The sequence below is a fragment of the Eumetopias jubatus genome, unplaced genomic scaffold (genome assembly GCF_037043125.1).
Source record: "Eumetopias jubatus isolate StellerSeaLion01/CBP00866 unplaced genomic scaffold, mEumJub1_p1.0 scaffold_15, whole genome shotgun sequence".
In the NCBI taxonomy this organism is placed as follows: Eukaryota; Metazoa; Chordata; class Mammalia; order Carnivora; family Otariidae; genus Eumetopias; species Eumetopias jubatus.
In genome coordinates, this window is record NW_028274821.1 from 24105801 (window position 1) to 24122390 (window position 16590).

The 16590-nt window shown below is 42.9% G+C and overlaps 1 protein-coding gene across 1 annotated transcript in view; it reads right to left on the reverse strand.

Moving 5' to 3' along the window:
* RASEF (RAS and EF-hand domain containing) overlaps positions 1-15979 on the reverse strand; it is an 82564-nt gene extending 66585 nt beyond the window's left edge. The window contains exon 1 of the mRNA XM_028122321.2: positions 15558-15979. Within this exon, the coding sequence (XP_027978122.1) occupies positions 15558-15979 (422 nt within the window). The remainder of the gene's footprint in view (positions 1-15557) is intronic.
* Positions 15980-16590: the final 611 nt, after the last annotated feature.

Consider the following 16590-nt stretch of genomic DNA (forward strand, 5'->3'; position numbering starts at 1 on the left):
GGGATCCCAGAAGAAGAAGAGAGAGAGGGGCAGAAGGTATACTGAAGCAAATTATAGCAGAGAACTTCCCTAATTTGGAGAAGAAAATAGGCATCAAAATCCAGGAGGCACAGAGAACCACCCTCAAAATCAATAAAAATAGGTCAACACCCCGGCATCTAATAGTAAAACTTACGAGTCTCAGAGACAAAGAGAAAATCCTGAAAGCAGTTGAGGAGAAGAGATCTGTAACCAGAAAGGTAGAAACATCAGATTGGCAACAGACCTATCCACAGATACCTGCCAGGCCAGAAAGGACTGGCATGATATATTCAGAGCACTAAATGAGAAAAATATGCAGCCAAGAATACTATAGCCAGCCAGGCTGTCATCGAAAATAGAGATAAAAAGGTTCCAGGACAAACAAAAACTAAAGGAATTTGCAAACATGAAACCAGGCCTCCAAGAAATATTGAAAGGGGTCCTCTAAGCAAAGAGAGAGCCTAAAAGCAACATAGACGAGAAAGGAACACAGACAATAGACAGTAACAGTCACCTTACAGGCAATACAATGGCACTAAATTCGTATCTTTCAATAGTTACCCAGAATGTAAATAGGCTAAATGCCCCAATCAAAAGACACAGGCTATCAGATTGGATAAAAAGACAAGACCCATCGATATGCTGTCTGCAAGAGACTCATTTTAGACCCAAAGACACCTCCAGATTGAAAGTGAGGGGGTGGAAAACCATTTACCGTGCTAATGGACACCAAAACAAAGCTGGGTGGGAATCCTTCTATCAGACAAATTAGATTTTAAACCAAAGACTGTAATAAGAGATGAGGAAGGACACTATATCCTATTTAAAGGGTCTATCCAACAAGAAGATCTAACAATTGTAAATATCTATACCCCTAACATGGGAGCAGCCAATTATATAAGGTAATTAATAACAAAAGCAAAGAAACACATTGACAACAATACAATAATAGTGGGGGACTTTAACACCCCCTGACTGAAATGGACAGATCATCTAAGCAAAAGATCAACAAGGAAATAAAGACTTAAATGACACACTGGACCAAATGGACTTCTCAGACATATTCAGAACATTCCATCCCAAAGCAACAGAATACACATTCTTCTCTAGTGCCCATGGAACATTCTCCAGAATAGATCACATCCTAGGTCACAAATCAGGTCTCAACCGGTACCAAAAGATTGGCATTATTCCCTGCATATTTTCAGACCACAGTGCTTTGAAACTAGAACTCAATCACAAGAGGAAAGTCGAAAAGAACTCAAATACATGGAGGCTAAAGAACATCCTACTAAAGAATGAAAGTGTCAACCAGGAAATTAAAGAAGAATTAAAAAAATTCATGGAAACCAATGAAAATGAAAACACAACTGCTCAAATCTTTGGGATGCAGCAAAGGAAGTCCTGAGAGGAAAGTATATAGTAATACAAGTCTTTCTCAAGAAACAAGAAAGGTCTCAAATATACAACCTAACCCTACACCTAAAGGAGCTGGAGAAAAAAACAGCAAATAAAGCCTAAACCCAGCAGGAGAAGAGAAATAATAAAGATCAGAGCAGAAATCAATGAAACAGAAACCAAAAGAACAGTAGAACAGATCAACGAAACTAGGAGCTGGTTCTTTGAAAGAATTAACAAGATTGATAAACCCCTGGCCAGACTTATCAAAAAGAAAAGAGAAATGACCCAAATCAACAAAATCATGAATGTAAGAGGAGATCACAACCAACACCAAAGAAATACAAACAATTATAAGAATATATTATGAGCAACTCTATGCCAGCAAATTAGATAACCTGGAAGAAATGGGTGCATTCCTAGAGATGTATCAACTACCAAAACTGAACCAGGAAGAAATAGAAAACCTGAACAGCCCTATAACCACTAAGGAAATTGAAGCAGTAATCAGAAATCTCCCAACAAACAAAAAGCCCAGGGCCAGATGGCTTCCCAGCGGAATTCTACCGAACATTGAAAGAAGAATTAATACCTATTCTTCTGAAACTCTTGCAAAAAAGAGAAATGAAAGGAAAACTTCCAAACTCGTTTTATGAGGCCACCATTACCTTGATCCCCAAACCAAAGACCCCATCAAAAAGGAGAATTACAGACCAGTATCCTTGATGCCCACAGATGCAAAAATTCTCAACAAAAACTAGCCAATAGAATCCAACAGTACATTAAAAGGATTATTCACCATGACCAAGTGGGATTTATCCCTGGGCTTCAAGGCTGGCTCAACATCCGCAAATCAATCAATGTAATATGATACATTAATAAAAGAAAGAACAAGAACCGTATGATCCTCTCCATAGATGCAGAAAAAGCATTTGACAAAGTACAGCATCCTTTCTTGATCAAAACTCTTCAGAGTATAGGCATAGAGGGTACATACCTCAATATTATAAAAGCCATCTATGAAAAACCCACAGCAAATATCATTCTCAATGGGGAAAAACTGAGAGCTTTCCCCCTAAGGTCAGGAACGCGGCAGGGATGTCCACTCTCACCACTGCTATTCAACATAGTATTAGAAGTCCTAGCCACAGCAATCAGACAAAAAGAAAAATAAAAAATAAAAAGAAAGAAATGCATCCAAATTGGCAAAGAAGAAGTCAAACTCTCACTGTTTGCAGATGATATGATACTTTTTTATGTGGAAAACCCAAAAGACTCCACCCCAAAACTGCCAGAACTCATATAGGAATTCAGTAAAGTGGCAGGATATAAAATCAATGCACAGAAATCAGTGGCATTCCCATACACCAACAACAAGACAGATGAAAGAGAAATTAGGGAGTCGATCCCATTTACAGTTGCACCCAAAACCCTAAGATACCTAGGAATAAATCTAACCAAAGAGGCAGAGGATCTGTACTCAGAAAACTACAAAATACTCACGAAAGAAACTGAGGAAGACACAAAGAAATGGAAAAATGTTCCATGCTCATGGATTGGAAGAACAAATACTGTGAAGACGCCAATGCTACCTAGAGCAATCTACACACTCAAAGCAATCCCCATCAAAACACCATCCACTTTTTTCAAAGAAATGGAACAAATAATCCTAAAATTTGTATGGAACCAGAAAAGACCTCAAATAGCCAGAGGAATGTTGAAAAAGAAAAGCAAAGGGACTAGGAAAGATGGCGGAGGAGTAGGGGACCCTATTTCAGCTGGTCCCGGAATTGAGCTGGATATCAACCAGACCACTCTGAGCATCCACGAAACCAGCCTGAGATGTAAGAAGATCTGGATCTCTACAAACATAATATCGCAGGCGGTTGGTTTCAAGGTACGAAGCGGGGAGCCGTGATTCCGTGGGCAGATATCGGAGGATAAACGGCAGCGGGGGGGGGGGTGCCTGGCCATGGGGATCCTACACCGCGGGTGAGCGACAGCCTCACGCGCTGGGGACCGGGCATAGACTCGCAGACTGGTAGCGGCAGGTTTAGGGCAGCCCCTGGGGTTAGAAACCTGGAGCGGCGGAGTGGCGCATGTGGTGATCTGGGACTGGCTAGCGGTTTTAGAAGCACAAAGGCAGAGATGTGCACTGACCTGGAGGCAGGACGGGGAGTGATGCAGAGGGGCACACAACCCAGGATGCTGCAGTTTATAGCAGCACAGACAGAAATGGAGATGGTGTGGCCTGGAGAGCTCACTGAAGAACAGACTGTAGTCTCTCTGCTCTGAGGCAGAGGGTTGGAAATGGTCTCTTCTGCTCTGACTCACGGAAGAGACGTGGAAAGCCACCAGGGAAAGCCACCAGAGAACAAAAGCCCCAAAAACTGATTCCCGAGGAGCCCATCCCCCGCCACAGGGGGGCAGGGCAACGCCGCCCAAACAGAGTTGCCTGAGTAAAAGCGCGGCAGGCCCCTCCCGCAGAAGACAGGCTGGGAAAACAAGAGGCCAGCAACCCTAAGGTCCCAAGAAAACAGGTGCATCTTGCTTGGGGTCTGATCAATAATCTGGACTCTATACATTCCCTCAAACACCCATCAATAGAATGACTAGGAGGAGGAGCCCGCAAAATAGAAAACACTCAGAGATTATGACTTAAGCTGCAGATTTACAAATGGATGCAGATATAACCAAGATGTCGGAGATGGAAATTCAGGCTAGCAATTGTGAAGACAATGGCTAGAATGGAGAAATCAATTAATGGTAACATAGAGTCTCTAAGGGCAGAAATGAAAGCTGAATTGGCAGAACTTAAAAATGCTATCAGTGAGATCCAACCCAATCTAGATAATCTAACAGCTGGGGTAAGTGAGGCAGAAGAACGAATAAGCAACCTGGAAGACAATATAATAGATAAAAAGGGAAAAGAGGAGGCCAGGGAAAAACAACTCAGAATCCATGAAAATAGAATCAGCGAAATAAGTGACACTATGAAGCGTTCCAATGTCTGAATAATTGGAATCCCGGAGGGAGTGGAGAGAGAGAGAGGACTAGAAGATGTATTTGAGCAAATCATAGCTGAACTTCCCTAATCTGGGGAATGAAACAAACATTCACGTCCTAGAGGCAGAGAGGACCCCTCCCAAGATCAAGGAAAACAGGCCAACACCCCAGCATGTAATAGTAAAACTTGCAAATCTTAGAGCCAAGGAAACCATCTTAAGGGCAGTTAGGGGGAAGAGATTCCTTACATACAGAGGGAGGAACATCAGAATAACGTCAGACCTATCCACAGAGACCTGGCAAGCCAGAAAGGCCTGGCAAGACATATTCAGGGTACTAAACGAGAAGAACATGCAGCCAAGAATACTTTATCCGGCAAGGCTTTCATTTAGAATGGATAGAGAGATGCAGAGCTTCCACGACCAGCAGAAACTGAAACAATATGTGACCACTAAGCTGGCCCTGTAAGAAATATTAAGGGGGGTTCTATAAAAGGAGAAAGACCCCAAGAGTGTTATACAACAGAAATTTACAGGGACAATCTATAAAAACAACATCTTCACAGGCAACATGATGACAATTAATTCTTATCTTTCAATAATCACTCTCAACGTGAATGGCCTAAATGCTCCCATAAAACGGCACAGGGTTGCAGAATGGATAAAAAGACAGGACCCATCCATATGCTGCCTACAAGAGACTCATTTTGAACCTAAAGATACATCCAGACTGAAAGTGAAGGGATGGAGATCCATCTTCCATGCCAGCGGACCTCAAAAGAAAGCTTGGGTAGCAATTCTTATATCAAACAAATTAGATTTTAAACTAAAGTCTGTAATTAGAGACATAGAAGGATATTATATCATTCTTAAAGGGTCTATCCAACAAGAAGATCTAACAATTGTAAATATCTAGGCCCCCAACATGGAAGCAGCCATCTACATAAGCCAACTGTTAACCAAAATAGTCATATTGATAACAATACGTTAATTGTAGAAGACCTCAATACTCCACTCTCAGCAATGGACAGATCATCTAAGCAGAAAATCAACAAGGAAACAAGAGCTTTGAATGATACACTGGATCAGATGGACCTCATAGATACTTACAGAACATTCCACCCTAAAACAAAAGAATACTCATTCTTCTTGAGTGCACACAGACCACATACTGGGTCACAAGTCAGGTCTTAACTGATACCAAAAGACTGAGATTATTCCCTGCATATTCTCAGACCACAATCCTTTAAAACTGGAACTCAAACACAAGAAAAAATTTGGCAGAAATTCAAACACTTGAAGCTAAAGACCACTCTGCTCAACAATGTTTGGGTCAACCAGGAAATCAAAGAAGAACTTAAAACAATTCATGGAAATCAATGAGAACAAAAACACATCGGTCCAAAACCTATGTATGGGATACTGCAAAGGCAGTCCTAAGGCGGAAATACATAGCCATCCAAGCCTCACTCAAAAAAACAGAAAAATCCCGAATTCACCAACTAACTCTACACCTTAAAGAACTAGAGAAAAAGCAACAAACGATGCCTAAGCCACGCATTAGAGGAGAAATAATTAAAATTAAAGCAGAGATCAATGAATTAGAAACCAGAAACATAGTAGATCAGATCAACGAAACTAGAAGTTGGTTCTTGGAAAGAATTAATAAGATTGATAAACCACTGGCCAGACTTATCCAAAAGAAAAGAGAAAGGACCCAAATTAATAAAATTATGAATGAAAGGGAAGAGATCATGACTAACACCAAGGAAATAGAAACAATTATTAGAAATTATTATCAACAACTATATGCCAATAAACTGAGAAATCTGGATGAAATGGAGGCCTTCCTGGAAACCTATAAGCTGCCAAGACTGAAACAGGAAGAAATTGACAACATGAATAGGCCAATAAACAGTAACGAGATTGAAGCAGTGATCAAAAACCTCCCAAAAAACAAGAGTCCAGGGCCTGATGGATTCCCTGGGGAGTTCTACCAAACATTGAAAGAAGAAATAATATCTAGTCTCCTGAAACTGTTTCAAAAAGTAGAAACAGAAGGAAAACTTCCAAACTCATTCTATGAGGCCAGCATTACCTTAATCCTCAAACCAGGCAAAGACCCCATCAAAAAGGAGAATTTCAGACCGATATCCCTGATGAATATGGATTCCAAAATCCTCAACAAAATCCTAGCTAATAGGATCCAACAATACATTAAAAGGATCATCCACCACGACCAAGTGGGTTTTATCCCTGGGATGCAACAGTGGTTCAACATTCGCAAATCAATCAATGTATAAATGTGAAAGAACACATTAATAAGAGGTGGGAGAAGAACCACATGGTCCTCTCGATGCACAAAAAGCATTTGACAAAATACAACATCCTTTCCTGATTAAAACTCTTCAGAGTACAGGGATAGAGGGAACATTCCTCAAGTTCATAAAATCCATCTATGAAAAACCCACAGTGAATATCATCCTCAATGGGGAAAAGCTGAGAGCCTTTCCCTTAAGATCAGGAACACGTCAAGGATGCCCACTCCCACCACTATTGTTCAACATAGTACTAGAAGTCCTAGCAACAGCAATCAGACAACAAAAAGAAATAAAAGGTATTCAAATTGGCAAAGAAGAAGTCAAACTCTCTCTTTTCACAGACGACATGATACTTTATGTGGAAGACCCAAAAGGCTCCACCCCCAAATTACTAGAACTAATACAGCAATTCGGTAATGTGGTAGGATACAAAATCAATGCACAGAAATCAGTTGCTTTCTTATACACTAATAACACAACTGTAGAAAGAGAAATTAGAGAAACGATTCCATTTACAATAGCACCAAAAACCATAAGATACCTCGGAATAAGAATAAACCTAACCAAAGAGGTAAAGGATCTATTCTCTAGGAACTACAGAACACTCATGAAAGAAATTGAAGAAGACACAAAAAGATGGAAAAATAGTCCATGCTCATGGATCGGAAGAACAAACATTGTTAAAATGTCTATGCTACCCAGAGCAATCTATACCTTCAATGCCATCCCGATCAAAATTCCAATGACATTTTTCAAAGTGCTGGAACAAACAATCCTAAAATTTGTATGGAATCAGAGAAGACCCCGAATCGCCAAGGAAATGTTGAAAAGGAAAAACAAAGCTGGGAGCATCCCGTTGCCCGATTTCAAGCTATATTACAAAGCACTGATCACCAAGACAGCATGGTACTGGCACAAAAACAGACATATAGACCAATAGAACAGAACAGAGAACCCAGATATGGACCCTCAACTCTATGTCAAATAATCTTTGACAAAGCAGGAAAAAACATGCAATGGAAAAAAGACAGTCTCTTCAATAAATGGTGCTGGGAAAATTGGACAGCCACATGCAGAAGAATGAAACTCGACCATTCTCTTACACCATTCACAAAGATAAACTCAAAGTGGATGAAAGACCTCAATGTGAGACAGGAATCCATCAAAATCTTAGAGGAGAACATAGGCAGTAACCTCTTTGACATCGGCCACAGCAACTTCTTTCAAGATACATCTCCAAAAGCTAGTGAAACAAAAGCAAAAATGAACTTTTGGGACTTCATCAAGATAAAAAGCACCTGCACAGCAAAGGAAACAGTCAACAAAACAAAGAGGCAACCCACAAAATGGGAGAAGATATTTGCAAATGACACTACAGATAAAGGGCTGGTATCCAAGATCTATAAAGAACTTCTAAAACTCAACACTCAAAAAACAATCAAGTCAAAAAGTGGGCAGAAGATATGAAAAGACACTTCTCTGAAGAAGACATACAAATGGCTAACAGACACATGAAAAAATGTACATCATCATTAGCCATCAGGGAAATTCAAATCAAAACCACACCGAGATACCACCTTATACCAGTTAGAATGGCAAAAATGGACAGGGAAAGAAACAAATGTTGGAGAGGTTGTGGAGAAAGGGGAACCCTCTTACACTGTTGGTGGGAATGCAAGTGGGTACAGCCACTTTGGAAAACAGTGTGGAGGTTCCTCAAAAAGTTAAAAATAGAGCTACCCTATGACTCAGCAATGGCACTACTGGGTATTTACCCCAAAGACACAGATGTAGCGAAAAGAAGGGCATGTGCACCCCTATGTTCATAGCAGCGATGTCCACAAGAGCCAAACAGTGGAAAGAGCCGAGATGCCCTTCAAAAGACGAATGGATAAAGAAGATCTGGCCCATATATACAAGGGAATATTACTGAGCCATCAGAAAGGATGAATACCCAACTTTTACATCAACATGGATGGGACTGGAGGAGATGATGCTAAGTGAAATAAGTCAATCGATTATCGTATGATTTCACTTATTTGTGGAACAGAAGGAATAACATGGAGGACACTAGGAGAAGGAAGGGAAAAATGAGGGGGGGAAATCGGAGGGAGAGATGAACCATGAGAGACTATGGACTCTGAGAAACAAACAGGGTTTTAGAGGGGAGCGGGGAGGGGGGATCAGTTAGCCTGGTGATGGGTATTAAGGAGGGCATGTACTGCATGGAGCACTGGGTGTTATACGAAAACAATGGATCGTGGATCACCACATCAAAAACTAATGATGTATTGTATGGTGACTAACATGACATAATAAAATTAAGAAAAAGAAAAGCAAAGCTGGCAGCATCACAATTCCGGACTTCAAGCTCTATTACAAAGCTGTCATCATCAAGACAGTATGGTACTGGCACAAAAACAGACACATAGATCAATGGAACAGAATAGAGAGCCCAGAAATGGACCCTCAACTCCATGGCCAACTAATCTTTGACAAAGCAGGAAAGAATGTCCAATGGAAAAAAGACAGTCTCTTCAACAAATGGTGTTGGGAAAATTGGACAGCCACATGCAGAAGAATGAAACTAGACCATTTCCTTAAACCACACACAAAAATAGACTCAAAATGGTTGAGAGACCTCAATGTGAGACAAAGAGTCCATCAACATCCTAAAGGAGAACACAGGGAGCAACCTCTTCGACCTCAGCCGCAGCAACTTCTTCCTAGAAACATCCCCAAAGGCAAGGGAAGCAAGGGCGAAAATGAACTATTGGGACCTCATCAAGATAAAAAGCTTTTGCATAGCAAAAGAAACAGTCAACAAAACCAAAAGACAACTGACAGAATGGGAGAAGGTATTTGCAAATGACATATCAGATAAAGGGCTAGTATCCAAAATCTATAAAAAACTTCTTAAACTCAACACCCAAAGAACAAATGATCCAATCAAGAAATGGGCAGAAGACATGAACAGACATTTTTCCAAAGAAGACATCCAAACGGCCAACAGACACATGAAAAAGTGCTCAACTTCACTCGGCATCAGGGAAATCCAAATCAAAACCTCAATGAGATATCACCTCACACCAGTCAGAATGGCTAAAATTAACAAGTCAGGAAATGACAGATGTTGGTGGGGATGTGGAGAAAGGGGAAGCCTCCTACACTGTTGGTGGGAATGCAAGCTGGTGCAGCCACTCTGGAAAACAGTATGGAGGTTCTTCAAAAAGTTGAAAATAGAGTTATCATACAATCCAGCAATTGCACTACTCTGTATTTACCCTAAAGATACAAATGTAGGGATCCGAAGGGGTACGTGAACCCTGATGTTTACAGCAGCAATGTCCACAGTAGACAAACTGTGGAAAGAGCCAAGATGTCCATCAACAGATGAATGGATAAAGAAGATGTGGTGTGTATATATGTATATATATATACATACACACACACACACACACACACACACACACACACACACACACACAATGGAATATTATGCAGCTATCAAAAAGAATGAAATCTTGCCATTTGCAACGATGTGGATGGAACTGGAGGGTATTATGTTGAGCAAAGTAAGTCAATCAGAGAAAGACATGTATCATATGACCTCACTGATATGAGGAAATCTTAATCTCAGGAAACAAACAGGGTTGCTGGAGTGGTGGGGGGTGGGAGGGATGGGGTGGCTGGGTGATAGACATTGGGGAAGGTATGGGCTATGGTGAGCACTGTGAAGTGTGCAAGACTGTTGAATCACAGATCTGTACCTCTGAAACAAATAATACATTATATGTTAAGAAAAAATAAGAAGAAGATAGCAGGAAGGGAAGAATGAAGGGGAAGAAATCAGAGAGGGAGATGAACCATGAGAGACTATGGACTCTGAAAAACAAACTGAGGGTTCTAGAGGGGAGGGGGGTGGGAGGATGGGTTAGCCTCGTGATGGGTATTAAAGAGGGCACGTTCTGCATGGAGCACTGGGTGTTATATGCAAACAATGAATCATGGAACACTACATCAAAAACTAATGATATATGGTGATTAACATAGCATAATAAAAAAATGAAAAAAAATTTTTTATACGACCCTATTGCTGACTCATTATTGTAAAGCCAATCTCCAGGATTTTTTCATCTTGAATGACTGAGACGCTATACCCAGCAAACAGCATCTCCCCATTTTCCCCTCCCCTTGCCCCCACACCAACCATTCTATTTTCTCCTTCCAAGAGTTTGACTACTAAGGATACTTTATATAAGTAGAATCATGCAGTATTTGTCCTTCTATGACTAGCTTATTTCGCTTAGTATAATTCTTCAAGCTTCATCCATGGTGTTCAGCCTATTGTAGGAATTCCTTATATTTTAAAGCTGAATCCATTTTATATATATACTTTTCTTCATCCAGTCATCTGCCAATGGGCCCTTAGATTGCTTCCACCTCTGGTGAATAATGCTACAATGACCATGGGAGTACAGCTAATCTCTTCAATATCCTGATTTCAATCAATTCTCTTGGATACATACCCAGAAGTGGGACTACTGAATCACAGGGTAGTTCTATTTCTAACTTTCTGAGAAACCTCCATACTGTTTTCCACAGTGGCTGCACCATTTTATGTGCCCACCAACAGTGCACCAGGGTTCCATTTCTCCATGCTCACTAGGATGTGTTACTTTCTGGGGTTTTTTTGATAATAGCCATCCCAACAGGTATGAGATGGTATATCATTGTGGTTTTGATTTGCACTTCCCTGATGACTAGTGATGTTGAGCATCTTCTCATCCCCGTGAAAAATGTTTTGCCTGAAGAACAAAGTATTCCAACAATGAAAGAAAATACCACCGCAGTACCTCTTGTAACTACATTCCTTTATTTACAATCAGAAGTCATTTCATTCAGATAGATTTTGTTACAAGCCTTAAAAATTATGACATGCTTAAAAACTGACATGTCTTAAAAATTATTCCAGCTTCAAACAAAGAGAAAGACAGACATCAGGGTAAAAGGGGTTTTGGACATCCCAGTGCATTCAGAACTCAGCCCTCCTCTCCTAAGGAGGACCACATAATATTGCACAGCAACATCTTTTGAGCCTGAACAAGGTAACTCTGAAAAGTACAATAATATCCAAGAGCAAAAAAAAAAAAAAAAAAAAAGGAGTAAAGAGAGACTATCTTTGGGTCAAAAAATACTACGTACAAACTTGCAAGCAGAAGTAGGACAATTAAAGTCCTAATTTAGGGTACCATGCAATCACATGCTCACATCAACATGGATCTTCAAAGTGAAACTATACCTGACACTTCAATTTACCAGGGCACACTCACAGGTAGGAAACAAGCGATGCACACTGGGAATGGTATCTTTCCCACCTCCATGCTTTGACCTTCACAGAGGATGCAAAACAGCAACTTCCACTTAAAATCTGAATTTTTCACCCTCTTTTATAAGTTGGCATCACTGACAGCACTGGGCCTATCATCTAGTGTGTGCGCGCGCACGCACACACACACACACACACACCCCGTTTCCCTCTCCTTGCCAATCTTGGAACACCATGACCAGCTCATACCAGAACATTAAAAAAAAGAGAGAAAGAGAGAAAGAGCGTCAACAAAACAAATGAAGAAAATGCACATGACATCAACTGCATTCTCAGTATATGAATCAAGGAACAAAAGAACACCAGTTTATTCTGTTCATTTTGCAAACATTTACTGAACACGTTTACTAAGTACCTACTAGGTACAAAACTCCCTCTCATAATGCCCCGGCACAAGAAATTGGCCAGACTAGGTTATTACAAGTCTGTTCTCTATCTCTCACCCAACATTTTCTCCCCATTTCATGGAGTGTTCTTGGCCCTGTACAATCTTCCTTCCTGAATTCTCTTCTATAACCACACCACCTTGCCCATTCTGGTTTCACCTGTTGGCTGACCTAATTCCAGTTCACTAGGAAGTGATGATGGCCATCCTGACCCTGTAGACGATTTACACTTGCCCAGCTCAGGTTAACAGGTCACTTGACTACTAGGGACATTCCCCTTTAGGAGAAGGAGTCTTTCAATCTTCCAAGAAAAAACCAACTTGAGAGTGAGCTGACACACATCCCAGAGACCATTTTCATCCTTTTACAGTGCAACTTTATTTCTTCTCTAAGATCACAATATTGATGACTGGGGAGTTTAACCCAAACTTGCTTAATACTTTTAAACCAGGAACTTGAATGGTCTTACAAATGGAAATTCTGTCAACACCACCACATTTTGCCTTATAGGAGCCATTCTTTTTTTTTTTTTTTAAAGATTTTATTTATGTATTTGACAGAGAGAGACACAGTGAGAGAGAGGGAACACAAGCAGAGGGGTGTGGGCGAGGGATAAGCAGGCTTCCCGCGGAGCAGGGAGCCCGGTGCGGGGCTCGATCCCAGGGCCCTGGGATCAGGAGCCAAACATTCTTATATCTGATACCTGATCTTCTCAACCTGAACATGAAAACCCCCTACATAAGCATGGGACAAGAAGCCACCATGGGTAAAATGGTGTGTCAGATGAATAACAAAGCCACCAGATGAAATGGCACACTTTCCTAGAGAAACAATTTTCCCACTGGAGGAAAGCATAACGTTTTATATTAAAATAAGCCCCAATATATCATGGAGTAAAATGAACAAATACATGACCAAAGACAGCTCCTGGTTGCAGTAGTCTGTTGGGCTATGTCCGCTCTATATGGAATTTCATGCAAATAACCCTCTTGCCTTTAAATGTTCTTTGATAAAATTTTTGAGAAATGGTTCACCCACACTATAAACTTCCTGACAGCATGAACTACATCTCATCCTTCTCTTTGTCCCCAGGGACCTAGGGCAGGACCTACAACAGTGTCTGGCACAAAATAAGCACTCAATAACATCTGCAGAACTAATTTGACTGAAATAATGCCAATGGCCTTATCGATGACAAAAGATTTTTACCACATTTGGATGAGAGGAAGGGAAGGTGAACAGCTGTATGAGGAAGTGGAATAGAAGCAATTGAATTTACCAAAAACAGTTACTGGCTGCCATGGTAACAATCAGATGAAGCAACTCAGTTTAGTTCTTTTCCACTTGAACAAGCACAGGAAGGCAAATATTGTACTTGTTAATCTCCAATCACAAGGGGGTGTGGCTTAAAACACAAGTCTACCAGGTAACACTGGTGCCCATTAAACTTAATAATCTTTGAAGAGTTTGGAAAGACATCATGATAATAACAAAATCACCAGTTACATTAAATCCTGGTTTCCAAACTGATACTAAGAAGACCATCCTAATCATTTCAAGGTTAAGTGTCAAATATTTGTTGCTGACACTTGATAACTGTGAAAAGTAGATCTGTGTGTGGGTGTGCGTGTAAACCATGGCATGGGTTCACCTTTCCTGGTTCTTAAAACTGTTACCTTTTATAATTAGCTGGACCCAAACCAAGTTAAAGATAAAAGATAATTCCAAGAGTATAGTTTATGGCGATGCTACATTTTTCTACTTCCCTGGTAGAGACGTTGTATTTTAACTCGTTTGTAAATAATAGAAAAGATGGGTATCACACCCACTTTCTCTACACCATCCGTCTCATACTTGCAGTGAGTCACTCTCCATGCCTTAGTCTCCAAACTGGAGGGAGGAGCTGGGCAGAGGAGGAAGTGGGACTCCCAGGCCAGCAGGTCCAAGCTGTGAATGGGTGAGCAAGACCACTCACCCTGCAGGGCTATTTGCTTTTCTGAGTCTTATGACTAAGATATGCAAGCTGCCAGCCAAAATGATACGTTTCAGTTCCATAGGCTTTCAACCATAATCCAAACCAAGAGCAGAAATACATTTTATGGCATTTACATTTTGGAGTGCCTGAGGAAGAAGTGAAAATAGCAGTTCAAGACATACCATGACAGGAAGGCGAGGACAGATACAGATTACTCTTGAATAAAACCTGAGCATCTTTCTCTCCATGCTCTGCCCCTGCGGGCATTCCCTCTCCCCCTGAGAATTAAGTTAGTAACTTGATATCATTTCTGTCCGAGCCAGAGAGTAGAGAATTTATTGTATAATTTTATCATTTTCTTCCATTGTATAAAAAGCAAGCTTTTCAGTTCAACAACATATGGGATCAAATCCCTGCTCTTTCATTAACCAGTCAAGTTCCTTAATGTCTTAAAGGTCTAAATTTCTGGGTCTAAGTTTCTCCATCAATCAGAGAAGAAAATCCACCTCCCAGGGCTGTTGCAAAAATTAAATGAACGAACTCTGCTAGCAGGTAGGCATCAATGAATATATAAGTCCAGCATATAAATGCCCAACATGTTTCGTCTTCTATGTTGTAGGAAAACAACAAATACAAGAACTACTACATGTAAAGGACGCCAGTTTGGAAGTCCGCCACTCATAGCTCCGGGGTGCAGCCAGGGGGCCTTGATAGAAGGTGCGATGAGAGGTGGGGAGCGCTCCTAAACTTTTGTCTGGGAACCAAATCTGGACGCTGCGGATTTCACTGTGGCCCAGGTAATTAACAAAGTGACCTTTGCAGGGCTCAGAAATGAGCAAGTGAAACTTTCTCCCCAAACCCTGACTCTGAACGCACTCCCTTTCTTCAACTCTAGGGGATCTCCTCTTGGAATAGTTAGAGTCCGTGGACGGAGAAAAGCAACTCACAAAGCGTAAGGTCCAGTGGGTCTGCCCACTCCGCGGGTTAAGAGGGAGATGCCAGCGCACGGGGGAGGACAGATAACCCCATCCTCACCTCCCGCCCTCCAACCCACACACGCACCTGGGGATGAATTTGGCCTCGTCTCCAAGTCGCGCCTGAAAGTCCTGCCAAGCCTGGCCGGGGCTCGCCCGACCCCAGGGGGCTGCCAGCGCGTCCCCGTCGCCCGCGTCCTCTTCGCTGTCCGCGGAGTCGGGCCCCGCCTGGGCTGAGGCGGGCGCGGGCTCCCGGGGAGCCCAGCCTCGGCGCCGCCCCCCGCGGTGGAACCCACGGAAGCCGCGCGCGAACTCCTGGAAGGTGATGGCGCCGTCGCGGTCAGCGTCTAGCCGCTGGAACACGGCCTCGGCGTCGGCCGGCCGCACGCGCAGCTCCGCACACAGCGCGCCGAACTCCTCGCGCTCCAGGCGCCCCGAGTGGTTCGCGTCGCAGGCAGCGAAGACCGAGCGCAGGTGGGACAGCTCCTCCCGGTCCCCGTCCGCCTCCATCCCGTCCGGCGAGGGTAGCCCAGACGGCTCTGGGGCGCGACGGGGCGCGCGGCCCGCGGGGGCAGCGGCGACGGCGTGAAGTCCGGGGCCACCTGCTGCCGCAGGGAGCCGCGGCAAGTTGGCCTCGTCCAGCTGGTTCGGCCACTTGCAGGAATGTCCGGGCGGGGCGGGGCGCCCGGGCGGGCCGGGGGCGGGGCGCGCCGACGCCGGGCCGGCACGCAGCCCCCGCCCGGCCCGGGAGTCGGAGCGCCGCAACGCCTGCCCGAGACTGAGGGACCGGCGGGGCGGCCCAAACACTTTCCGGGCGGGCCCGGCTCCGCCCAGCCAGGTAGGAGGAGCGCGTGGCGCGGCTTCCCGCGCTTCCGAAGCCCGCTGTCCTTCCTGTGCCAGGTCCAAGCCCGCGGAGCATGGGTTGGGGCCTCTTGGACTTGGGATACCCGGCCAGAACCGGGGCTGCAGCGGTAGTGTTACCAGGCGCTTCGGAGTAAACACTCTTTGCTCGGGTAAAGGCAAGAGCTAGCAGGAGTGTGCAAAGCTAACTGGGCAAAAAGAGAAAAGGAAGATAGGGGTACGATTCCAAATTGGTTAACGTTATGTGTATTTTATTCTCT